The 26,637-nt window shown below is 40.2% G+C and overlaps 1 protein-coding gene across 1 annotated transcript in view; it reads left to right on the top strand.

Annotated features, from left to right (window-relative positions):
- The window catches only part of PLB1 (phospholipase B1), a 77,412-nt gene that overhangs the window by 37,536 nt on the left and 13,239 nt on the right, over nucleotides 1-26,637 (top strand). The window contains exons 30-50 of the mRNA XM_059468422.1: nucleotides 110-181; nucleotides 832-891; nucleotides 1,282-1,342; nucleotides 2,066-2,124; nucleotides 3,916-3,983; nucleotides 4,932-4,975; nucleotides 6,210-6,318; nucleotides 10,179-10,230; nucleotides 10,372-10,452; nucleotides 11,535-11,600; nucleotides 12,060-12,160; nucleotides 12,974-13,055; nucleotides 13,525-13,629; nucleotides 15,047-15,142; nucleotides 16,231-16,302; nucleotides 17,904-17,975; nucleotides 20,170-20,230; nucleotides 20,931-20,989; nucleotides 23,437-23,495; nucleotides 24,690-24,733; nucleotides 25,970-26,069. Coding sequence (XP_059324405.1) covers nucleotides 110-181; nucleotides 832-891; nucleotides 1,282-1,342; nucleotides 2,066-2,124; nucleotides 3,916-3,983; nucleotides 4,932-4,975; nucleotides 6,210-6,318; nucleotides 10,179-10,230; nucleotides 10,372-10,452; nucleotides 11,535-11,600; nucleotides 12,060-12,160; nucleotides 12,974-13,055; nucleotides 13,525-13,629; nucleotides 15,047-15,142; nucleotides 16,231-16,302; nucleotides 17,904-17,975; nucleotides 20,170-20,230; nucleotides 20,931-20,989; nucleotides 23,437-23,495; nucleotides 24,690-24,733; nucleotides 25,970-26,069 — 1,523 coding nt within the window. The remainder of the gene's footprint in view (nucleotides 1-109; nucleotides 182-831; nucleotides 892-1,281; nucleotides 1,343-2,065; nucleotides 2,125-3,915; nucleotides 3,984-4,931; nucleotides 4,976-6,209; nucleotides 6,319-10,178; nucleotides 10,231-10,371; nucleotides 10,453-11,534; nucleotides 11,601-12,059; nucleotides 12,161-12,973; nucleotides 13,056-13,524; nucleotides 13,630-15,046; nucleotides 15,143-16,230; nucleotides 16,303-17,903; nucleotides 17,976-20,169; nucleotides 20,231-20,930; nucleotides 20,990-23,436; nucleotides 23,496-24,689; nucleotides 24,734-25,969; nucleotides 26,070-26,637) is intronic.

Raw genomic sequence — 26,637 nt, 5'->3', positions numbered from 1 at the left:
TTGTCCTGCTGTGCTGCAGAGGTGGTTTCCAATAACTGGCAGCACAGCATCACCCATTTCTCTCTGGTACTCATCTGCTTTTCCTCTGTGCATCCCCTTTTCCCCCCAGCTGGAGCCTGTAGGGCAGAAGACAGAGAGTCAGAAGATAGATGATGAGCTTGTCCTCAAATGTCCATCTGAGGTAAGTTACAAGGCTGTCTGTGTTTTTGTGGAGGTGCTGGGAGTGGCTGGGGGTCTGTGGGAGCCTTTACCCAGTGCCTGGAGCTCTGGCTCTGTGAGGGTGATCTGCTCCTCCTCCCACACTTTGTGCCAGTGCCACCAAGAGCAACATGAGAGCTCACCCAGGAGAGGATGGAGGGCAAACAGGAGTCAGCTTCCTCAGAGTCACACATCACAGCTGGCCAGAACACAAGGGAAGGGTGTTTGGCCTACCTGAGATCATCAAGTATCCACACTGAATGGCAGAGCTTCAGTGGAGGGAAACAGAGCAGTGTTGGTACCAGTCAGGATAGCTCTGCAGGATTAACTGGGAATACCTTGTGGGGGGGCCACAAGCTTCTTGTGAGACACACACAATGGGGTCCTGAGAGTATTCTCTAACTTCTGTTTTAAAAATATAACCCAGATTTACACTGTTGCTATACAGATTTTTAAAAGGCCTTTCATTTATTTATTTATTCACTTATTAATTTATTTATTTTGAATCCCTCTGTTTTATTTTTATCAAGCTGCTAATCATCTACAGACATCTGAGAGCCAAAGTTTGGGGAATGGAAATCTCCATGTGTTCCTCTGTTGCTTTGCATTGATTCAGATTGCCTTGTTTTGTAGGCTGAGCCATTCCTGAGGACATACAAGAACAGTAATTACACATACCCTAACCAAACTGCAGTAAGTGTCAGCATCACCATCCCATATGTTCCTGTATGGTAACCAAATGAGTTATGTTCTGCAGCACAGGGGAAATCAGTCTTTGGCCAGAGGGGCTTGGGGTGCTGAGTGCATGGCACAGAGCAGTGAAGTACTCCCTGAGTTAGACAAAATGCATCAGAAAACACCTGTAAGAACACGTGCTCAAACAGCACTGCTATCAGTACAGGGTGCTGCACTCTTCTGAGCAATACTGAACATGACTATTGAGTTGAGCAACCAAGACCTGTCTAGTTAATTAGAGGCTGAAGAGGCTCTGGTTTATCCACCTGGCCTCTGCTGGGAAGATCCTAGTTTCTGCTGACTGTATTTGCTAGCCAAGTGCTCTTCACCTTTCTTTTTTCTCTTTAGAATTATGGAAGCCATCTGCCGTGTGAGGACAGGTCTCCATCCTCCCCTCCTGCAACTTCAGGTAGTCTTGCCTGCTTTATGTTAAGAGATTGAATTACCTTCAGCTGTCCTTCAAGATGGATGTTAATTTTTGGTTGAAATGGTTGCTGGACTGTGAAAAACATTGCCCAGAGAGGATGTCATGTTTTTCAGCAGATGCTTAACAGATACAATGCCACACTGTCCTGCAAGGTAGCATCCTGAATAAGTAGCTTCACTGAACTAACTGACAGTGGAGGACTTCAACATAACTTATGATGAAATCCAGATTTGAGTGCTGACATAGCTTATAAGCTATTCCACCTAAATGTCATGGAAAGAAACTGGAAACACAGCTTCATTCATGTTAGTCTGGAATTTAGCAATATTCGATTTTTCAAATAACTTCATATTGTCTTTTCCTTAGTCTTTTGAAGTCTTTAGTGTGCTGCTCCTGCTTTGTGTAATTCTGCATTGTTTTACCTTCACTTTGGTGCTGGATATTGTTTGCCACCTATTGTTATTTGCTCCTTGCTCTCCTGTCTTTTTGGTAGCAATGTTAACCATTGAAGTACTGAATAATATGCATTTGTTGGTGCTACAATCACAGGAGATGAGCTGGAAAGAACTTCTAACTTATCACTTGGGTATTGCAAAAACAATGTGACAGAGCATCACAATGACAATGGAATATTTCACATACACAATAGAGAAAAAAAAATACCTATTTCCTAACCAGGTTCTACTGTACCTGTTTCCTTTGCAGTGCACTCCCTAAAGCCAGCTGATGTGAAAGTTGTAGCAGCCCTTGGGGATTCTTTGACGGTGAGAAGAAAGTGTTTTTACTGTTCTCCTGGTAAAACTATAAACATGTGCCTGCTCAGGTGGAGGGGAAATAGCTGTGGTACCCAGAACCAAAGATCTGTTGATTCATGGATTATAATAGATCTAGCAGCCAGATTAAGAAAGTAGGTGTCAGTCTTCCAATGCTCCATTTCCTCCACACATCTATTCACATGCTTTTGAACTTGAGCAAAAACACAGGCAACTTTAAAGAGGTGCCTAGGTATTCTGCTGGCTTGGAGGCAGAAGAGATCAGATATTGTTGAAATTAATGGGATATAGCGCAAGGCTTAGGTTACTGTGCTTTTCAAAGTTTTTTTCTGCATAAGAATCAACTGATGAGCCTGTTTTTCAGCCTCAGTTCTTTCAGGAACAGAATGCGGCTAAATGGTTTTGGATAATAGCATTTTAATAATTTTAGCATTAGTGAAATAAGGAAGTATGGTGTGAGAGCCCTCTGACTAAATGCCCTTCAAAAGATATTCAGTCATTTTATTGTGCCTGTTTTAACTCTTAACTGGCTTCTTGATCATGATACAATTCTTGCTGCTGATGATTATTTTTGGTGGTCAAGAAGGAATGTGTTTCAAAATCCAGACATCCTATATTACAGTTATGACTTTCATATTGGTCAAAGATTGAAATCCTACAACTAGTCAAAGGAAACACTAGACAGAAGGATGTAATGGGAGCATAGGTTTCTCTGAATCTGAGCCTTAACAACAAACACATTGTGTGTACAAACCGTGAGCCCTTTACAACTCTCTGGCAGACATGGTGCTACAACTCCTACACACAGGAGGCTACTGAAATAAATAGAAGCATTTTGATGTAAACCTGCAGTATTAATAAAAGAAATACATTCTGTATATGGTCATGGTTGCTGCATTGTAATATCTAGGGCCCTGCAGTGTTTCTTCTTCTAAGTATAGACTGTAGGAGCTGGGAATAGAATCTGCTTTCGTAGAACATGCAGTGGTGTATTGCTGTCTTAGAGCTGCACTTGGCTTGTACATAGTTATTCTGAGCACCAATCTCCATTTATTTCAAGGAAGTTTATACATAGAAGGAAATGTAGTGTTGTGGTTTAATCTAAGGTAGCAGCAAATAGGCTGCTTAGTACTGTACTCAAGTACTAACATGCACTTAGGTTTAGAATGAAATTATACAATCACAGCTGTCAGGAACTCTGCTGATGAATTCTATTTTATGAGGGGTGTAGTTGCTAGCTTGCCTCTTTCTTTGGGGTAAGTGTAGAGAGTGCTTCCTCCTTGCTCCTGTTCTGCTGTAAATCTTTCAATTTAGCACAATGGTTTTCAAACTGGTATGTATGAATTATGGTGCTCCGTTCTGATACATGCTTCTTTTCTCTGCTGAGTTCATGTAGTGTTTCATATCATTAGCCATTTTGTGTGTTTGATTGAGATGTTTTCATCACTGTTGACTAATGCAACTGTAAAAGAGTTATTTGGCTCATGTAGACCCATGTCTTTGTTCCACAGCTCCATCATACATTTTGTGTCATGTATACAATGTGATTCTTTTAAATAATTTTGAAAGGTATTGTTGTATCCTTCAGGATAAAGGTTTGGAAAAAGTCAGGCACGTTTTAAAGCTTTGGAAGACATCCACTCAATTAAAAAGTAAATTAAAAAACTATGTAATTCTATTTAAATTAGTAAATTGTATTTGTTTATGTACTTGTACTACTAGTTACTATTGCATTAGTAATTGTGCTTTAATTTCATCTGGTTAATGAAAAACTATGTCCAGGCTGGTTCAGGAATTGCCTCAGATACCCTCCAGGATGTGGTCACTCAATACCGGGGACTGTCTTGGAGGTAAGTCCTCAGCCAAGGTGATGAAGAGATGTGTTTTGGGTCTTTCAGCTGTCAGAAAGCTGAAAAAAAGGTTACTTCTCAGGGTAGCACTTCTTGAAGGTGTATCAAGATTTTGTCATAAGGGGAGCTTTACAGAAAATGTTTTCAACAATTTAAGCAATCTTTTTGATCTCTCTCATGCTTTCATTTTTGGCTGCCTGCAACAGTTTGTATTTATATGTTGGGATGTCAGGTTGGAAATCTACAAAACAAGTCAGAACTGGTTGGTTTTAGGACTTCTTCTCAAAGTTTTCTATTTCTGAACTTTTGTAGTGTCATGGAAAATAGTTTGTTTGGCCAGAGAGCTTTTGCCACATATAGCAGCACACAGTCATAAAAGACTAAATTGTTTTGCTGTTGTGGTGTAGTTCTGTTGATATTGACTGAAGCAGTTCTGTGTAAGCTGGAGCATGGCCTCAGTATGTCCTGTCAGCACAGAACCTGGAGAAATATATCCCTGTGCAGAAAGCAGGAGGAGTGAGGAGCTACTGCTGAAGTTCTCTTGTCACTCAAGGGTTGTCTGTGTTTGGTGTTGCCTTAGAGGGGCTTCATGAGGCTGGGGTAGGCCTCAAAGGTGACCTTCTAGTCTGCAGTACTTAAGTATGAATTAAACATTTGAGTATGAAGCTATGTCAGACATTTTTCTGCCACTTGATAAAAGATTGACTGTACCCCTGTACATCTGCAAGAGCAGTAAATCTTTCTGACAAGTATCTTCACCACTGAAACCTTACCTGTTCTCCCCAATAGCACTTCCACTTCTGCTGTCTCCATGGATTCTGATAGAATGATAGTTACCAAATTAATAACCCTTTGCTTTTCCCCATGATGTGTGGCAGGTTTTCACTTTGTTTGTTGCTTGTGTCCAGATAAGAGGTGAGTGACTGGGATTTTTCTTTCTCATTTTAGTATCGGAGGAGATGAATCGTTGGAGAATGTGACTACTCTACCTAGTAAGTAAATGCTTTGCTAGATATAAATGGCAAGATTGACGAGATGCAGGGGACTAATTTCTGATAGATTTATAGAGAGCTTATAAGTATCTCAAAGCTGCTTAATGTAATTAACAAGAACCTTTACAAGAAACAGTATGCTACAATTAAAAAATAAAAGGTTGCCTTCATCAGTGAAGATGAGAACAGATAGAAATTCCCTTACTTTCTTTTCCCTCTCCCTTTTCAATTCTTTGGTGAGTATTATTTGAATTTTTAAATAACCTTGCTATGTCCTTGGTCATGATGTACTTTACATTTGCTTTTAATAAATATTGTATCACAATTTTCCAAAATAAATATTTGCATAGGGTAGGCCTCTTTGGTAAATAAAGCTGCCTACTCATACATGTAACCTGAAGGGAATAATTTTAAATTTCTCTTCACTGAAACTTGCAACTTTACATAGCTCAGGCTATTGCTAATGTAGAGCCACATGACTTTCAGTTTGGATCAGCTGTAGTAATAAACTTCCATTCGAAGAGGGCCAGTAAACTGTTCTTTTGTGTGTTGACCATTATTTTAAGCAGAATGTAACAGGAATATAATTGGAATAAGCAATTAATTGATTAATTGAGTCCCATTACATTTGATAAAAGCCCTCACTAAAATGTGGTTAAACTCGGTCTTTGAGATTGAAGTAGATTTTATAATTTACAATGTGGCCATGTTCACTCTCAGCTGTAAGTTACTCTGCCAACTTCCTTTTGGAAACTACTATGGAGAACGTGGTGTAACTTCATCAGAGCCATGCACCTGAAGCTTTGTTCTTTACATTTGTCAGTAGTATGAGATTTTGCACAGCAGTGAAGCAGACCCAGATGCTTCAGCTGAAAACCAGCTCCAGCTGGGCGGAAGGACCCTTCACACTCACTTCACAAAGTCAACATCATGTGACTGATAATTTTGTTTTAGGCTTTAACCACTACAAAATGAGAGAGAACTGTACACTGTACTCCCTAATTCTGCTCATCTTATCTGCTGGTGCCAGTGCAGGGCACTGCAAGCACGCTGCTGTCTGAGTCACTGCAGTGGTGACCCCTCTCCCCACCGCTTGGTGAATCCATCAAAGTTGACCGGCAGCAGCTGTCCTGTCAGAGAGCAAAACTGTGTCAGTGCTGGTGTGTTTTTCTAGTCCCTGCAGGCAGGGAACAGCTGGAATCTTTTTGCCTTCATAGCCACCTCTGTTTTTCAGACATCTTTCGAGAGTTCAATGTTATGATCACGGGCTACTCAACTGGTATCGGGAATGAGAATGATTCCAATGCATTCCTTAACCAGGCAGTTCCTGGAGCACTGGCTGAGTATGTAGCTTTTTGTTTTACATTTGTAGGTGATGGATGCTTCATCTAATTGCCTTTCAACTGTCTCATGTGCTGTCACAACTTGCTCTGAAGAGCAAGCAGAACCAGTTGAGTTAGAGTGGAAATTGGCTCAAAACATGTTAAACGTATGGGTTTATTTCATAGCTGAGCTTTCAAATGAAACTAACTGTCCTCCTTATGAAATCCAGAAACAAGAAACTGGCAGAAACAGTTGGGAGGTTTCTACTCTTCCTGTTCAACATCTATTCATTTTTCTATTTATCAGTCAGTAAATCTCTGAGAAAGTGAATGATTTTATAAATTAAGCATGTAATGAATTGATAAGAGAAACTGGGAGTAAAACAGATGAAGTCTTATGTAATTCTGGCCTCAGATTTCTGGATAAGCAAGCAGGAAAGGACAGGAGAGAGATGGGGAAAAAACCAGTCTAGAATCTTAAGAAAAGAGGATTACTAATGGTCATCCATGGGTTTTGGTGCATTGCAGACCTGGTGCAGTTGGAGCCAGTTCTGCCAATGTAATAGGGATTGTAATGCATTGCAGTCACCTGAATTTGGCTCTTTGCTTTTAGTCACACCTGGGAAGCTGCATGAGTTGAGCTTTGCTATATTGCTTATCCTAGAAATCCCTGGATACTTATTCAAAGTCAGTGCTGTTTAATTAACAAAGCAGATGGCTGCTTGAATTCAGTCATACTTTGGGCACAGAATCTGGCAGACCATGCCTGGATTTGACATTGTGAGTTGCTATTACACAGACCTTAATTTGTTTGTTTAAAGAAAAAGTCATCTTGCTTCCCAAAGGAGTCTTGGAAGTGAACTTCAGAAGCCAAGAGAGGTGTTTGTGTTTGCTGTATCTAAGCAAAGATTATTAGGATTTATCAGGTTATTTTATTGCGCTCCTGTAGGCCCTGTGTAACTTCTGATTCATTCTGGTAATCTCAGTAAATACTTGGATTTCCTAGCAGAAATAGGTTGCTAGGTCCCCTGCTATATCCTACAGCCCCCACAGAACTGAAAGAAGGCATTTTTTATCTGGTGATGAACGAATGTAACTGTGTATGTCAGTGAAATGTGCTTCAGCCATCAGTGAGAATTTATTAACATACTCCATGCAGCATGTATCCACATTACCTCCAGTTTTTGCTTGTTGCATGAAAGTATGAGAGAGGTGCCTGTCTCATATTCTTTATCAGCTAAATCCCAAAAAGGTTTAGTGGGAGGACTTGAAGCAGGATACACAACCACTTAAGTCACCATTATGACTTAGGGCAGCTTGTATCAGCAGCTGAGGCATTGCTATTAAACAGCTATTTGTTAGCTGTCTGAAATGAGTTGATGGATGCTAGTCTAATGAAAATTGCCTATTTCATCGATACCAATTAGTCTTCTCTCTTCCCCTGCAAGTGACTGGGCTGGATAAGCATGATGAAATTGAGCTGTCTTTGTTTTGTAACCATGTTTTGTAAATGTTCAGCAAGGAGACACAGACAACAATCATGCCAGATTTCTGCTTGTCTTCTGTTGTTTCTCTGTCTCATACCTCTCTGCAGAAAGTTGTGCAAAAGTAAAGTCCTGTAAAATACTATTCTTGAGCTCTCAAACACTTCTTTTGGGGCTATGTCCTATAATGTTTTGGTTCTTGATGTAGCTGAGAAGATGAATTCTTCCTAGTCAAGAACTGAAATGTATTGCAACATAAGGAAACGTTTCTCCTGCTTTAGATATTTGACCTGGAATGATGATGCAATTCAACATTTATTCTTCATCAGCCAAAACCATCCATTTTTCAGTGATTCACAGGGCAAAAAACGTCCACTAGCTAATGCTGGTATTTAAGAATTGTTACCTGGTCTGCCTTGCTTTATGGTTATCTGGAAAGTGCGTTCCAGAGGTGCTGGGACATTTCTGAAATCAGATTTTTTTGCAGCCTTACCAGCTTATAGAAACCAGGTGTAAGGGTTTCTTAAACTTAAATTCATGGCTGCTTTGAAGAGCTCTTTATTGAACTAGATGAAAATGTAGTAATGTAGATCTCATACAGCAAAATGTTCCTAAACCTATCTGCATTAATTGCCAACATGATAGAGTTAAGGATAGATCTGAGTAATGTTGCTGAAGCAGAGCCTGGCTGAGGTCTCTAATTTCATGTGGAAACAAAAAAGGAGGTTAAGAATTTAAGAGTAAGAGGAGAAAACAGGTGACAGGAATTGTGAATATCTGTATTTCCCATTAGCAAACTGTTTCCATTGGTCAAGATCTAAATTTGGTTGAAACTGCAGTTCAAGAATGGATCATTGCTGGCACTACTTCATTCAAGATGTTATTGGATCTTGCTGACTGCATTGGCTCAGGATGCATCAGCACCTCACTGGCTGTATGAGAAATCAAATATGTTGTGGACCATCAGATCAATAAGTGGAGTTTTCCTCTGTGTCAATATTGCAGATGATGTCTAGCTAAGGGGTTTCCACAGTAAGAGCAGAAGGAAACTGTGACCACTTGTGGGTTGTGATAGATATAAATAAGTAGGTTATGACATTGGACAAGGGTAATGGTGATAAGAACTACTACATGCACGCAGTGCACAAGCAGATGTATGACAGGGCTCATTCCTCAGCAGCTGCTCCCATGCCAGTGTTAGATCAATATTCAGCTGGACAGGGGTGGTGAGAGACCTCTCTTTTTCCTACAGTAAACAAAGCCTTGCAAAGGGGACCTAAACTCTGGTTGCCATACAAAGCAAGTGTCATGCTTATTAATGTCAGATGATATGCTCCCAAAAATGACAGACAGCCAGTGTCTCTAACAAGAGCCTGGAGGGAGATGCAGCTCATTCTGAACCACAGACCTGCCTGGAAGGTCACTGCTTTCTGACCCCATTCTGACCCCATTCTCTTCTCATTCTAGCTCACACTGAGACATGACTGACTGATGCTAGCTCTTCTGTTTGTTTGATTTTTTTGGGGTTTGTTGGTTTTTTTTTTTTTTTTTTTTTTTTTTTTTTTTTTTGCATATTTGAAGACCAGTCTGTCAGGGCAAATAAAGCTGAAGCACTCAACCTAGGTAGCACAAAACTTATTGCACTTTAGATATCTGTCTGTCTATCTATCTATCTATCTATCTATCTATCTATCTATCTAATCCATCCTATCTATCTATCCTATCTGTCTGTGTGTATATATATATATATATGTGTGTAGAGAAAAAAGAGAAAGAGAGTACTCACATGGCTTTTGGAAAACAGCAAGGTTGTCATCTTAATTTGTCTGAGTAACCTTGAAGGTTTCTTGGATTTTTAATTACCCTGGAAAAGTTGTGTACACATAGTGTACAGTTATGTGCTGTAGGTGCAAGCTCCAAAAATGAGGAGGGTGTGCACAGTGAGCTCTGAAACCTACATTTTTCAGGGATATGTTGCTCAAGAGGTCAGCTAAGGCTTGGGACTGGGGATTCCTGTGTTTTAGTCTACAAGGAATAGGTTAATAGCAGCCTGGCTCTACAGAGGCCCTCAGCTTACAACTGTTGCCATATTTGGCTTTTCAGCTGTTTTAGGTGCTAAGCACTGTTATGGGAGCTAAACTTACAGTTCCAGATTAATTGCTGAACTTGAGTGAAATCTGTATTCGTCAATAATATAATATAATCAAGTTTGATTTGATGTTGATTTTATTTCCAAGATGTGAACCTGTAATCTGATCACAGCAACATGAGTATTGTACTGTGTCCTCACTCAGCCTTTCTGATATCTGTCAACTTGATTTAAGATGTCTGAAGCATGGCCATGTTGATCTCTCAATGCGGGTGTTACTTTCACTCACTAGTTCTCCTTCTTTCCAGGCACTTGCCAGCCCAAGCAAGAAGTCTTGTGAGTCTTATGAAAACTGATCAGGTAAGTAGTCTGGGACCCCTTCAAATTTACAGCATGAATAGGCGTTGCTTCACACAGCAGATGCACCTCCTGCAATGACACCATGTGCATCTCACAAAGGTAAAGAAATTCAGACTCGTTATTTTCTTCTTTATTGCACAGAGAATTGACTTCAATGCTGACTGGAAGCTCATAACAGTGCACATTGGAGCCAACGACCTGTGCATCTATTGCAAAGACCCTGTGAGTAGTGACACTGGTTATCTCCAGCTGTGCTGTCACTGCAGAAACACCTCAAGGGAAATCATAAAGCCTTCACAGAGATAACATGAGTTATACGTGGGCTGCTGTGTGTTTTGACAGGGGTTGTTGCTGGCAATACCCTGATATAAAAAGTTACCAGCAGCAGAGTAGGATGGTTTTGTTTTCTCTGGCTTACTCCAGGATGAGAACCACTGCTTTGGCTACTGTTTTGTGACCGTAAGCAAAAAAGGGAAGGAAAGAAATGCCTCACTCCTCTGATGTGGTAACTGCTCTGCTCTAGCTTGGCCTCTTTAGGCATCCAAGAATGGCAGTGGTAGTTCAAAGGGGTGCCACCCTGCAATTGTCATCACACCATAACTCACAGTGTGGGGAGGTGCTAGGACTGCTGAGGTGTATATGTGAGGGGAGTTGCTGCAGTCTTATTTGAATGTTATGCTTCTCTGGATTGTGGAGAAGCCTTTAGGGCTGCCATAAGGAGGTCATGGGAGCTGAGTGGGCAGGCGGCAGGGAGAGGCCACCTTTCACTCTCTTGCCCTTAATATGCTCACTTCTTATGAGCATTTTCAATTCTCCTGCAACCCTTTGTGCTTGAGAAATGTGCTTCTTCTGCAGGAGCCTTGCTAGGCTTCTTTGCTGCTGCTGCTGCTGCCAAGTTTTATAGCCTTATTTATAGCTATGACCTCGACTAGCAATGATTTCACGTAATTTTATGAGAGCTTATCAGCTGGCTGTGAGCATGCTTGTGGCTGCTTGGTTTATGCTGTTCAGCATGCATTCAGATTGGGTTCCTTCCTGCATTTTTACATGAAGGGCCCAGTGGATTTGGGTTAAATATGCTGCTACTCAACAAGATTTACTTTAAATCCAAAATTTCACCGAGCCTCCCTATGTTTTGGATTAATTGCTATGTTAGAGTCCCCAGTCTGTAGAAAGAAGCAAGAACATTCTACTGACCACAGTGTGGTAGGGCAGAAAAGGAAGTGAATTAATGTGATTCTCCAGCCTCCCAACCTAAATTCCTTGTGTCTCCATTTGACAGTAATCTCTTCTGTTTCTATCAGGATCACTACTCAGCTGGGAATTACACCAAAAGGATTCAAGAAACTCTTGATATTCTGCACAAGGAGGCAAGTACTGTGAAATTATCCCAGCATTCTAGCTCACACTGAGACATGACTGACTGATGCTAGCTCTTCTGTTTGTTTGATTTTTTTGGGTTTTTTTGTGTTTTTTTTTTGTTTTGTTTTTGTTTTGTTTTTTGTTTTTTGTTTTTTTTTTTTTTTTGCATTCTGGTACAAAACATATGCTGTTGACTTGTACAAAAAAAAATTTCTTTTGTCTTGTCTATCTGCAGTAGTGAGATGCAGTCTGAAATGACAGATAGTAAAATTGAGCTATGGTGTGGGGAAAAAAAAATCAAAAGCTGATTTGGGGGAGTTTATTGCTTTTTCAATCTTTTAAATTTTTTATCCTTCCAGTGGTGAAGAAAGGGAAGTGGTGTCAAATAACTGGACTTTGGGGTAAAATAAATGCACTCTGGGCTGTGTAACCCGTCATTTTCTTCTAAACCAAACCTTATCTTTCAGGTTCCAAAAGCTCTAGTGAATCTGGTTGATGTGGAGGACATCACCGTTCTGAGACAGTTATTTGTGGACCCTTCAGTTCAGTGCCCCACTTACTTGGCAGAGTAAGGCTTGACTTCTTTTTGTCCTGTTTGTGTTCTAATTTTGTGCTTCTCTCATAATTTGAACTGTTGTTTAAAGGTAGCAGCACAGTCCTGTGGACTTCCTTCCCATGCAGTGCTGATATCACCCTGCCTGATGGCATTTCCTTCTCTTGGCTTTGACCTGTTTTCCATGTCTAGAACTGGACATAATGTACACCTCAGAGGTTAGGGTTAAAGTTAATGAGACAGGGTTCTTCAAGATGGGGTTGAAGTGCACAAACATTTAGATTTGCAAGCCTTTTTTTGTGATGTTTTTGAGGAGTAGACAGGTTTCCCCTGTTTCAGAGGCTTTAGCGCAATGGGTAATTTGCATTCTTTGCTGACCTTTTAGACAGAGACAAATTCTCTGTCTTGGGAATGCAAAAGGAATTGTTGATTGGAAAGGTGTCAGCTCAGAAGTAAAACAGGCAGTACATTTCAAAATACTATTTTCTAGTTCCCCAGGGGCTCTGGTGTGCACCTTTGCCAGTCTGCAGGGCCGTTGGATGCCAGGGTGAAATTAATGAAACAAACTACACAGTGTGCACTACTTTGATATATCTGGGTGTGAAACCAAAATTACTTAAAGTAGTATCATTCACGTGCAGTAGAAAATAAGATTAAGGCTTGAAATTACAATAGCAAGGACAATAAGATGTTTTCACAGAAACGCGATTGTACAGATTCCCTTATTACATCCATGTCATGAGGGCATTGCATGACAAAGGGTGGTCTCTGCATTATCAGATGGTTGACTCTCTTTGTTCCTGTTTTCTCCTCTGACCTCCCCCACAGTTATCTGTGTAGCTGTGTTCTCACAGGAGAAGAAAACTCAGAAAATTTCACAATGGTGAGAGACGCCATCAAAGCTTACCAGGTATGACTATTAAAAGTGGTGCAGTTACTTTATTTCCAGTAGAGGTGAGCTCTTGATTACCTAGCAATATATCATATCTGTTTTTTACCCAAACTATGAACTCAGCAAGAGCTCATTTGATGCTATCAAAACCTATCATGTGACCAAAACTAGCAGCAGAGGTCTTCAGAAAAATGATGTTTCCTAGTAGAGGTTAATTGGTGGGAGTTTAGTCACCAAAACCCTGTCCCTGACAAACAGTTTCAGCATTGTGTTCCAACCTTCTCAGCCCCTTTGCAGCATCTCAGCCTTCTTTTGTCAATGGCTGTGGCTATTTAAGTTCATGAGTAAAACTTCCTTTTGATTCCAGTGCTCTCAGAAAATGCAAACAAAGAAAATAGTTATGATGCAGAGATGTTGAAGTATTGCTGGTGGTTTTTGATGCAGAGCTGTAGTTGAAGTATTGCTGGTGGGTTTTTGTTTCTTGCAGCTTGGCATTCAGAGACTGATAGAGTCTGGCAGATATGATACTCATGAAAATTTCACAGTTGTCATCCAGCCTTTCCTTCAAAATCTGAAGGTTCCTCTTGATCAGGTACGATCTAAAGGTGATTTCTGCATTTAAAGGACTAAGGATGGGTATCTTACCTACAGAGACTGTATTCAAAATAGTTTCATTTTGTTCTGCTTTTCTTATGAGAAATTGCTGGGTTTTGGTGTAGTACAACAGATTTCTTCATATAGTAAGCAGTTCTTAGTTTTATGTATTGTTCTGTCAATATCAATAGCTGTTTTGGAAAATGAGTCAAAACTTGATTTAAGAGTTGTGTTTGAGTATGTTCTTTGAAGTACAAAAATAACAAAAATATTTTTCTTCCTGAAAATAAAACATGATTAACAAAAGACCAAGTTATTAAGTTGCACTTCTTAAAGCAACATAGCCACATTGCTCGGTGAGGACTATGGCATCAGCTCCCCTTTGTGCCACATAACTAATTTTTTCTGTGTCTAACAGAAAGGGAACCTTACCTATGATCTCATAGAAGTTTTATGTAGTTCATATGTTGATGTATATCTCAGTTCCTTGAATGGCAAGTTCCAGTAACTGTAAATCTAGGAAAAGACTCAAACTTTCACTAGAGGTGAAACGTTTTCATATGTACCTGGAGCTGAGAGGAGTTGGAGCAAAATACTGAGCAGCGATTATTAAGCAAAATATTTCTGAACATTTTTTGTAGTCTCACAAGCATTAGTTCAGATTTTAAGAAGTTCAGGATGTTCTTTCAATTTCTTATCTCACACAACATTCAGATGTTCCTGAACTGAAAACTCTGTCTCTAAATATGGCAAAATATATGATGCAAATTTTGGTAGCAGTCCTCTAAAAAGCAAGTCCAAACACACTGAAAAAAACCTGTCAAGTTTTGAGGAAGAACTGCTCTGACCAAAAGTACTTGTTTCAGTCATGCATGACCCTAATCTCAGTTTTCATGTGACAGACAAATTTCCAAACTCCATTTCCTCCAGATCCTCCAGTACCTGTATTAACCCTGTATTAAAGTACAGGTTTTTTTTAGAAAGGAGACTACTCTGGTGTGCTTTCCACCAAACACTTACTTGCTTCTTGATCCTTTCAAAACTCACAGCTTTGCAGGAGGTGCTGTAGAGCATAATGTTGCATGCAGTTCCAGTTCTAATGACAACAAGGGAGAGGAACTCATTGCAGAACTTGAAGAGGAACTGTACCCATAATTGAAAATTGTGGTTTTACTGCTTCTGGATGGATCTGCCCATGGAGGTGGTTAATCATCTCTAGCTAAGTGTTTCTGGTAGTTCATGGGTGTGCTGAAGTACAGTTTGTGTTGCCAGATAATGAAAGCCTTTCTGCAATAGAGCAGGGAGAGCAAGTAGCATGAATCTCTCTTTGCTAGTTCTGATTTGGCCTCAGCAACTCCAAATTGGAAGTGTGGGGATTTTCTACACTCATATGTCCTTTATGCTTTTATTTGTAGAAAGAGAAACCAGATGTCTCCTACTTTTCTCCTGACTGCTTCCATCCGAGCCAGAAAGGCCATTCTCAGCTTGCCAGGGCTCTGTGGAATGCTGTGGTAAGCTGACAGGTTCTGCATACAGTGAGATCTTCACCTAGACCTGACTGCCATTAAAATATCTCTGAAATAAGCATTGCAATTAAGGCCTGAATAACTCTGGACCTTGGGTTTGTCTCTCCTTAACTAGTTAAATACCCTCTGGCTTTGGCACTGCTCTCTGCCTAGAACCTCTTGTTTCTTAAAGTGTGTGGTGAGGAGAGGGGTGCTCCAAGAGCATGATCACAGTCATTTTGTGACTTCAAGTCCTCTTCATCTGTTTTTATGCAAGGCAGAATGGCTCTTAATAAGGATGATGTTTCTATGGGCTGCTATGGGAAACCACCAAATAAAGAATTGTAACTGCATCTGTCAATTTAAACTGATTACTGAGACGTTTGTTTTAAATCCCTGTGTTGTTAATGTCTCATTAGGAATTAAAGTGGCTTTAATTCAGTTCAGTTTTACTACTTTTGGAAATGAGTTAAGCTCAATAAAGATGAGTCACTAAAGATTGCTTAAGCAAACTCATTTTACTTAGCAATGCAGTGCAGGAGTACCCAGCAGTCAGCAGCAGTATCTTGGATCCTGAATAGTAACTTCCATATACTTTGGATTAATATTTTAACAGCTGACATGATTGCTTGCAATCATCAAGCAGTACCTCTAATTAGATTTGGTATTATCTTCTACACATAAACAACCTTTTGTTGGAGATGCCATCATGCAGCTTAGCTATAAAAAATGGAGGGACTCTTAATGTCTTTTGTGCAAGAGAAGAAAGTTATTGACCTTGCTGTCTGGCAAAATTCCAAGGTACTTCATGTGCCTGCCAAAATCCTCCAGGAGTTTAAACTGAACCACTGTAGCTTTCCACTTCCCATTTTAAGCTTCTTTCTAGAACTGCTCTTTTGTTTTGTGGTTGCCATGTTCTTTCTGAGAAGTAGATGCATTTCAACCTTGGCTGTAAATCTAGGTCTGTAAATACAGGCACCTTTATATAGATTTGAAAGGTATATTTATGTTGGAGTTTTTTAATTAGAATTGTTTTACAAATTTAAGATGAGCTGACAGGGTTAAAAAATAGATTCTTTTGTCTTTGTTTCCAGTTACAGCCTGTGGGCCAGAAAGCTGACTCATTTGATTTCTCAGCTGACATCGTCCTTGGCTGTCCAGCTCAGGTAAACATACCCACATTTTGGAAGTTGGCTGTCAGGAGGCTGTATTGCTTGTGCTTGCTGCAGAGAGCAGGGATTTGGTCTATCTGGAATAAGCTTACTTCAAGCTTTGTTCCGTTTACCTCTGAGAGAGCAGGTGTTCTCATATACCTGCACTGGTGTCCCATGGCCACTTTGCTGTGCAGTGAATACTGATTGACAATGTGCTGATTGGTGTGTTTGCAGCTACAGCAGATGTTGTCTTTTGTTGTTTGTGAAGTACAGAGGCAGCTCAAGCAGCAAACAACAGAACATGCTGCATTAATTTTCCCATCAGAATCAATGAGGTTTGGGCACCACAGCAGCTTTGAAAACTCAGAATCTGTCATGTCTTGGATTAGTGTCAAGTTGGCTTTCCTGGCCTGATCCATAAGAGGAATACTTCAGACTCTTTGGAAGCTGCTCCTGCAGTTACACAACAAGCTGCTGAACTTGCAGGACAGTTGCTAGGTACCAGCACGTGGAAATGACTGCTGCAAGCAGCAGTCACTGGCTCCCTTTCTTCAGCAGTTTCAACAAGAAGGCCAAAGAATTGAACAGATCAGGGAGCTGAGTTCTGATTTCTCTTAGGTCTGGAGGCAGACATTCAAGTTATGCAGGAGGCTTTTGTCCATATTGTGTCCATCCTGTCAGACAAGGAAAATCTTCTGAGTTATTAACTAGCATATTTCAGAAGTCCTCTGATTTGCTCAAAATGATCCTATTTCATTTACCCAGCATTCTTTCCAAGCAGCTTAAATGAACTCAGCAACAACTTCACTGCCAAATAATGTGGATTTTGTACTTCTTTCCCTTCCTTTACTCTTATTCAAAGACGTTGCTTTTCAGAAGTAGGCAAAGAAAAGTTTTATATCCCTTGAAAAGATATATGGCCATTTTGTTTTGCAGAAATGGCAAGCCTTTAGTAAATCTAAATGCAATGAAAAGGTCATTGATAAAAGTGCCAGTAGCCATGGAAAATTATTTGTTTTGAGGCAAACTTAAGTACCATAAAAACCTGCCTTCTAATTTTAGTGCTTTTAAAGACTTCTTTATGCAAATGCTGGAGTTTCTCTTGATTGAGGTAAGTGAGCCTCCAGGTGAATTTTTTTAGCCTGTATGATGTGCATGTCTTCCTGAATGCATGCTGCATTAGTAGAGGACAAAAATAACAATGAAATCTCTACAGCCTCCATTGGAGGGAAGAATGAGCTTTTCAGTAAGCAATCTTTCATCTCCCTGCTGCTGACACAGAAGATCTGCCCAGGTTTGTCTAGATTCTACATCAGCACCTTCTGAATGGAATGGACTAAACTTGTAATAAAGTCTAATCTGGAATGTTAGGAGAGGAAAATATTAAACTGCAATTGGCATCTAGTACATGTAATTTTTGTGCTAAGGTACTAAACACAAAGTTTATTAATTTTAAGGAAGAAGCATGGTTTCAAAATGCAGATTCCAATTTTATATTTTAGGCAATTACTTTCTTGGTTATATGATACCTTGATATCACTTGCTATAGTTTGTGCCATATGCTTATTGCCCAATTTCTCTTATTTCTCTTGTGTTGTTTCCTCTTTCTCCAGAACAGTCCCTTCCTGGGAACGTACAGGAATAGCAACTACACACCTGTGGAGCCCACTAGAGAGCCAATAGAGGTAATTGTTGCACATTTTGCTGCATTTTAGGCAAACTGTGTAAAGTTGCATCTCATCTCTTAACACATAATCCTGAATTTATAGATTATATAAACTATTACCATTTTTTGGAAAGAGAATTCTGTCTTGCATTGCACTTTTTATTGTGTAAACAAATGTTTTCCTAAAAACCAAACAAAATTAATTATATTAATGGTGCAATTATATCAAAACTGAAACCAAAGTAAGTAAGCTGGAATGCATAATTAATTCAGATAGCAAGTTTCTCACAGTATGGAGAAGCTGTTTTAGAATCCTGACCCCCAAATAATCTAAGGAATGTTTAGATGTTCTCCTCTGGAGGCACTGTTCTTTGTTACATTCAAGTAAGCTTAACCTGTAGAGGGCAGTCACCTTTACATATTGGATGTGTGACCCTATACAAAGGTGGTAGGAGTCCCATTTTCAAAGGGGCTTCATTTCCACCATGATTGAGCAACTGTCATGAGGCATGTTCAATGAACTGCAGAAACAGATATTGTGTGTAGGACTCGAAGAAATGGAGCAGTTATTTGCTTGGCAGTCACAATGGACTGGGTTAGTTTGACATACTTGGGGAGCTCATGACTAACCCAATTACCAAAGTCTTTGTGTGCCATGATGGTCACAAAGAACAGCAGGTATTGTCTTAGCAAGTCATGGATTGCAGGACTGATATGGGATTTTTATCGGTAAAGCTAGAGTTATGCTTTAATAGGTAATTCCACTGAATCTTAACAGCAGCAGCTTTTGAAGTGATAAAGGAAAGAAGTAGAGAGAGAGTAAAGCAACACTTTCTGATCTAAAAATAAGCCTATCTGTCCTTTCTAGCCTCTGCAACCAGACTTTAGTGGTTGACAGTGGAGCATATTCCAGCATCTTTATAACAGGAACAGATGAATTTGTCATGATGTTTTTTAACAGCAGCCATGCTTTCTGAAGACCACTGGTCTATGTAGTTTTACTCTGGTAGAATTGTGCAGTCACAGAATAATTGAGGTTGGAGGGGACCTCAGGGACCTCAGGACATCCCAATCCTGATCTGCTTCTAGCAGGGCAGGCCTTTTGATCTGTGTACACAGCTGTCATTGCTCCTGCAAGGGCTGGCCACTGGAGCAATTCTAGTTTTTCCCTTGCTGCCTTCTTGGCTAATATGGTTGCTTGTTACCAAAAAGCAAGGAGAGACATTCATCAGCTCTCTCTGCTGGTGAACTAAGGTGTTCTGCAATGTGTGTTTGATTCAATATCTTCAATTGGTGGAGTTTAGGTGACATAATAACTATTATGTCACCTAAAAACATATGGTAAGGTACAATTATTTAGAGCCTAACAGTTTTCTTTACTGGAACTTTTAAAGCTTTGAAGTTTTTTCAAATTTTATATTCAGTAAAAGCAAGCAATTTTTGAAAGTTTCTAGGGAAAGAATAGGTTCCTGGCAAAGTACATGGGGAACAATAATGTAATAATAGAATAGATAAGGTTCTTCCAATGCTTGACCACTCTTTCATGAAGAAATTTTTTCTAATATCCAACCTGAACCTTTCCTGGTGCAACTTGAGTCCATTTGCCCTTGTTCCTTCACTGGTTACCTGGGAGAAGAGACAGACTCCTGCATTGTCCCGCCTCCTTTCACACAGTGGGAGAGTGATAAGGTCTCCCCTGAGCCTCCTTTTTTCCAGGCCAAACAACCCCAGTTCCCTCAACTCCTCTTCTTAGGACTTATGTTCAAACTTTTTACCAGCTAATATAATAATGCATTAATAATATAATACATTAGTATAACATGATAACTTTGTAGGGGATTTTATTGTTGATCTTTATTTGCTTTTACATCTGATATGTTTTGAGATAGAGCAAGATTTCAAACCTGGAGACCCCACCTTGCAGGTCATGGACAAAATTTGTATGCAGTGGAGAGGGAAATATAGGAAATATAAGATGCAATGTTTTGCTTTTGGAAGAGTTTTATGCTTTGGCTAGAAAATGTCACCAGAAGTAATGATTGTTTGGATAGTGTTCCACGAAGAGGTGTAAAAGACTGTTGAGCTACACGGGCACCAAACTAGGATCTGTGTTTTAACTTGGTTTCGCCCTACACTGTACAACTAAACCATATATGAATTCCACATTATCTTTTAGCTACAAGATGAAACCATTTTGTAACTTCTCATTTCAGAATTGGGGCAGTGAACTGTCGTGTCCTGGTCATACTCCATCCAGTCCTGTCCCAACATCAGGTGAGAAAGAACTCCTAACCTAAAATCAAACATAGGAAAAACTTAATCTTTTGTTTCTAAAAGCAGTAAGATGTTGAAATTGCACATCCTAGATGGAAAGTAAACAATAAAAGCTGATATATTTAGCAGCAAAGGGAAGAAGTCAGTCTTGCCATTCTCAGTGAGTTCTGCATGACAGCAGGTATGTCTCTGTGGATAAATGTGATCACATTTATTGTATGCATGTATCTTATACATCATTCATCATACAGCAACGTGGCAGGTTAAAATTACCCAGGAGGGTTAGTGACTTAGCAAGCTGGAATGTGCTCTGATAAGCAGCGCACTGCAAGTGCTGTGTGCAGTTTGATGATTTTATTGGGAGATATTTAATAGGAAATATTGATCTATGACTCAGACCTGTAAGTCAATTAAGAGAGGTTGAATGCATGCATCTGTAAACATATCTAGTCTGTTTTCATTTTTTACTAAGCTGTTTGAAGTTCCATTTCTTTCCATGTTAGTGTAATGCACTGTTGCAAGCAAAGGCAAGAAGTTACACATTTTTGCCTAGGTGACACACAGAACCTGAAGCTTTTTCTACCTTAAAAGTCTGCAAAAATGCCATCAGATTGGAACCTAAGACTTGCATATTTATTCTATTAGACAGTATTTTGTCAGTTGTTGGTAATCCTGCTTTTATTCTCCTACTGCTTTTTAGTCCATGAGCTACGGCCTGCTGACATCAAAGCCATAGCAGCACTTGGAGATTCCCTGACTGTGAGTATGGCTGGATTCACATGTTTACAATGAGAAGAGCAGTTCTCAATTTCTACCCAGACTTTGTCACATCAGGCATCATCAGATAGAAAGCAAATTGCTTTGGCTTGGCCAAGCAAAACTCATCTACCTGGTTCCCTTTGCAAAGAAATAGCCTGAAGGGATATGAGTGGCACTGGCAATTGTGTAATCCAGTAATGAATAGTTCAGGCCAGAACTGAAATGGGATCCCATTCTCTATTCCATACAGTTTATCCAAGTGTTTTTGAAAAGGGAAGTGTCTGTCTTATAGGATTAGTCTCATCTGACATGAAAAAAAAAGAAGTGAAAGCAGTTGATATTTTTGAAGCAAGAAGACATTTTGCTGAAAACTCCCATGGAAATAATTGACTGCAAAATGAAGTGCTTCCCACTTGAGATAATTCTGATACTTCTGTATTTCAGAGTTTTGCTTTCAGATTTTGCTTCTTGGGTTGCCTTCCTAGATATCTTCCAGTTACAGCTCTGATGTATTTCAAGTACTAAGAAATGGAGGTTTAAAACAAAAAGTAGGCACAAAAAAACCCCAGAAAGGCCCCAGAGAGGAATAGCAGGGAATACTGCAGATCTGCACTGAAGTTTTCTGAGAAAAAGTTCTAGAATTACACAGCCCTGCAGAATTGTTCTGGCATGGGATGAAAGCAAACATTTGCGTCAACAGTTTCCATGAATTTTAACTCCTGAACTAAACCAGTGCTCATTCTAGCAGCTTCTGTTCCTGTTGAGTTCAGAGGGACTTGAAGGGTCTGAAGCCCTTAAATGATCAGGCTTATCTTGCAAGCAGGTGTGCGTGTCTTCATTATGCATCATGCACCTTCTCATTAGCTCTGAACCTGATTTTGCTTGACCTGATGTAATCCTGGCTTTCCCTCTGCTGCCAAGCTTTGAGCTTTTCTTAGAAGAAATCAGTAAAGCCCTACAAGTCTCCCTCCTGTCCATTGCCATGACTCTTAAAATTAATAGTTTTATTTCCTCCCCTGTGCACTAGCACATATATCTTATTTTTAAAATATTAGTTCTTTTAATATATGAAATATCTCTGAAAGCCCTAGTCATAGGGGCCAGGTTATGATGCTTGAGGTGTCTGTCTCAAGAGCTGAGCAAGGCAGGTTCTCATGATGCCGTTATTCATGCAGCTCCTACCAGTTGCCACTGCCACAGCAAGGTGTGTTTGGGAGTTTTATTGAGTGATTTATTTGGGGGGGCCAGAAAAAGTGGCAGAGTGTTTCCCACATGTGTGCACACACTCACACCTCCCACAGCAGCCTCATGCACTTTGTGCGGGGTAACCATCCTTGGCACAGGGGGACTGCAGCAGCAAGGTCCCCCAAGGCATGGATTGTCCTCCTGGTACTCCTCACAAGATCCCTGAATGCAGCCAGTGTTTATGGCTGAACTGGTGCCATGGCTTTTTGAAGAATACAGAAGTTGGTGAGACCACTAAAAAACTCTAAAGCTGCAGAAGAGCCCCTTCTCATGTTTGCTGCCCTGAATGAGTGTCACGGTACTGACCTTGCTAGAGGTCTGTCCCCATCCTGTGAGCAACCCAAATTCAGCACAGAGGTCTTATGTATTTATTTAATTTTGAAGGACATGAAAGTTCACAGTACAGGAAGAAAGGCTGTCTCAATCTAGATATGGTTGGAGATTAATGAAACATTGAACAATTTATTAATGTTACTGGTTAGAATTCATCTGTCTGTCTTCTCTAGAACCAAGGAGTAGATACACCAACATGCTTATCTCTAGTGGCAAAAAAAATCCTGTCTACACCTCATCGAGTCTGTGTGTTAAGTAGCAGACTGGATCCAGGAGAGGAAAAATAGATTGTACACCAAAGATTTGTTTTCTTGGCAGATTAAAAAGCAGCTTCTCTGATTTATGTACAGCTAAAACTGGATGGGGATTTTTCATCAGTGTTTGGGGCTTTTTTCCTGGATTAGTAAGTCTCTCAAAGTCATCTTTCTTCAGGAAATGCCAGGATGAAACATTTTCCATCAGAAAAAAATCCAAACAAATACAAAGCCGTTGATGTTAGTCATGGTCCCATTGGGTTGCTAAAACAGTGTGATTAGCAGCTTTAAAGCCTTATGTCCTTGACTTTACAATCTGACATCCTCTGGCTGGACTACATCTCTGGTGCTCCATGATCTGTTATCTAGATATGAGGGGAAGTACAGAAAACTGGAGTATGGGAGATGCAGGGCTGCCCACAGGCCAGAGTGTGGTGGTGAATAAGGACACAGACCACTTATGCTAAAGCTGGGATGTTGCAAAAGCTTGGCTGAATGCAGAGTAATGCTAAAAGAATGTTTCAGCACTTTCAAAACATGATGTCTATCTTACCTAAACTCATAGGGCTTTTTTTCTTTTAGTATTTTATCAATTGTTATTTCCATCTTTCCCAGACTGCAGTAGGAGCCAAAGTACCAGACCTACAAACAGACTGGAGGGGACTCTCCTGGAGGTGAGTGAAAATGCTCTTTTTTTAAAATCTGTTTTTGTCCACGCAGTTAAAACTGTGGGTCACCTGGCTGTGTAATTACATCTTTGTATATGTAAATTCAGGGGAAGGATGCTGACAGCAAGTATTGCTTGGTAAGGATTGGAAGAGTCAGGGCTGGAAGAGAATAGATAGGAGGGATTCCTGGGACGGTGGGTGGGTTGTATTTGTTTTTGTGGGCTTTTTCTTGCTTCTATTTTTCTTTTCTTTTCTTTTCCTTTTTTTTTTTTTTTTTTTTTTTTGTGTGTGTATGTGTTAACCCAGCCTGATTGCTACAAGCGTGGTCCTGTGACACAGTACCTTTTAGCCTTTTGTCAGTCTGTCTGGAGCTTTTTTAAAATGTTGCTGTGATTTTTCTACTGCAGTATGTAATGCTGGAAGGTCTGAGTGAGTGTGAGTTGGCATGAACATGGCAAGAGCAGTGCATACATACTCAGTGAAGATGTTCCAAACACCTTTGCTATTGCAAAGTGGGCAAACAATGCATGTCAGAGGATGTGGAGCTCAATATCCATGCTAGAGTGGAAGGAAACTGCCTGCTCCCTATGGACACACATATGGTTGATAAGTGTGTGCATGTATACATTGTCCTCTTTGCTCTTTCTTCATCCCCTTGCATGTGTCTGCAGGCATGGATACTTTCAGGAGGGGCTTACAAATGGTGTAAGAGTGTGTTGGCTCTGCACACAGACAAGTTTTGAATGGTGAGGCAGAGGCTCTATGTAATCAGCATTGCAGCTTTGCAAATAGGTAGTTAATGAATATTTAATGCAGTCTCTCCTATGCTTAACTGTGTGCAAATGTAGTTTCAGTGAGGTAACGTGGAGCAGCTTTAGTGAGGAAATATGCCTTTCTGTGGTAGGTATCCCAGCATGTCCAGATGAAAAATCAGTTCTCCCAATATGGTCTGTTCCCAGCCTGAAGGCATAGCTTCTATCTTAGCACTGCCTTGCTTTATTTAATGTGAGTTATCCCTTCACTACTTTCCCTGAATTCCTGTGGTTTATCTCCTTATTCCTGTTTGAAGCAAGTATTTTTGGGAAGGGAGGGGGGAGGTTGTTTTTTCTTTCTTGGGCTGCTACAACCACATGTGGTGACAATAAGACAGATGGCTGCAGGATTAACCCTAGTGGGTGATTTTGTTCTTTCCCTTTGTAGTATTGGGGGTGATGACACTCTGGAGATCCAGGCTACTTTACCCAGTGAGTATCCTAGAAAAGCAAAAGTTGGGTATTACACTGAAAGTGGTTTAAGTAGATGCTAGGAAACATCTGGAAATGGTAATTCCTTGAAAATGGTAGGGATGTCCATCTGGTGTGGGTATAAGCAGTTCATGGGAGTGAGAGCTGAGATCCAGACTGACCTGATTACCTGTACAGTTGCTTCAGCCCCTCCACATCACAGGATCTGCATGTGATTGTATCATCCTTTTGGGCAAAAAATTAGGAGTAAGTGTGCTGAAGGTGACCAAAGTTCATGGCAGACCTGTTCCTCTCATGTTTTGTTTTGTGCTTTCCAGTGACTGACTGTAAGGTCTGTGGACATATGAGGGGTTATGAAACAATTACTAGTCCATCTAGCCAGGATTGTTGACAAAGTTGTGGTTCTTCCAGATGATTTCAAGTTGCTACATAGCAGTGGCAAAAAAAAAATCTAGAAGTACTATAAATTTTTGCCCTAGTGTTCTGTGTAATTGGGCCTGTAGTTGCCATAGAAACCATTAAGTGATCAATGTGACAATAAATTGGAAGGCACTTGGTTTACAATGGCTGCTCTATTTGTACGTGATCCGTGCTGTGGAACACTTTGACAATACCTGACATTGTCAGTAAAAAATCTGATGTGTTTTGCCTTTGCCTTGTACCAGGCATTTCACTGTGTTTGAAGAAAAATAGAAGGCACAATTCATTTATGCATTATAAATGAGATTCTGTAAAGAGGTTTCAGACAGCAGTACTATGGACACAGTAACAACCACAGTTTTCAGACATCATGCTTTCCCACTGAAAGTTTCAGTGAAATCTAGAAAATGAAAAAAATTCACTTCTCTGCCACAAATATTATTATCTAGCTGGGGGAGGGAGAGGTACAGGGCCATATTCAGGGCATCTGCTTCTGGTACGAGAAAGAAAGTAACCACGAATAGTCTGATAAATTCAAGACTGGAGATTTGCCCAAGATCCACCTGGGCAAATGCATCTCCTGGGCCACCAGGCCCTGGTTCCTCAGGCCCATGGAGAGAAATAATGGCAGTGATGAAATTTGGACAGTAACTAGAGTCTCCAAAGCAGGTGTGTCTCTAGTTCCTGTAAGTCACAGTGAATGAGGGGAAAACACAGCTCTGTATTCTCACCACTCAGTTGGCTCCTGCTTCTGCAGGGAGGCAACACTGCTGGCTGTATTGTGAATGGTTAAACACTGTGGTTTTTCCTTTTAAGACATCTTGAAGAAATTCAATCCAAACATCTTTGGCTTCTCCACTGGCAGCTCTAAGGAAACAGCTGGATTCAACGTTGCAGAGAGAAATGCTGCAGCACGGTAAGGACAATCCCAAAGGAGTGAGAAGTGATGGGCTGGCAGGTTACCTTTGAGATGCATGACAGGGTTGAGGTAATGCTGGTGACCTGCTGGTACTCAGCATGTTTCTGTGATCTGATGTTTTCAATTGTGAGTTTCGGGGTCTTGGTTTTTTAATTCAACTTGGTATTTGGGGGATTTATTTGTTATCTTTTTCTAAATTTGACTCAAGCTTCCTTTCTTTATTTTATTTCTGCCCATAATTTTTGAGCCAATTCCTTAGTTATGCTTCTAATTGAAGCAGTACCTTTTTCTGCCCAGTGTTCAGTGTACAGCTTCCTAATTCACTGTCAGGCAATATCTTCAATGAGGAAAAAATTCATGAGCATCTCTTTTAATCCTTGAATTCTAGAGAATGTGTCTGAAACTAACAAATAGAAGCCCCCTTCTACCTTAATAGCATTAAAAATATTATCCCTGTTTGCAGTGCAAAGGGAAAAAAAAAAGGCAGCTGGGAAATAACTCTTTTCTGTTCCTGAAGAAAAAAATCTTCTAGTCTGTTAACAACCAAAACATGTAAGGATTTTTA

Source organism: Ammospiza nelsoni, chromosome 3, assembly GCF_027579445.1.
Source record: "Ammospiza nelsoni isolate bAmmNel1 chromosome 3, bAmmNel1.pri, whole genome shotgun sequence".
NCBI classification, from domain to species: domain Eukaryota; kingdom Metazoa; phylum Chordata; class Aves; order Passeriformes; family Passerellidae; genus Ammospiza; species Ammospiza nelsoni.
Note: the sequence above shows the minus strand (reverse complement) of the source record. Positions and strands in the feature narration are given on the sequence as shown.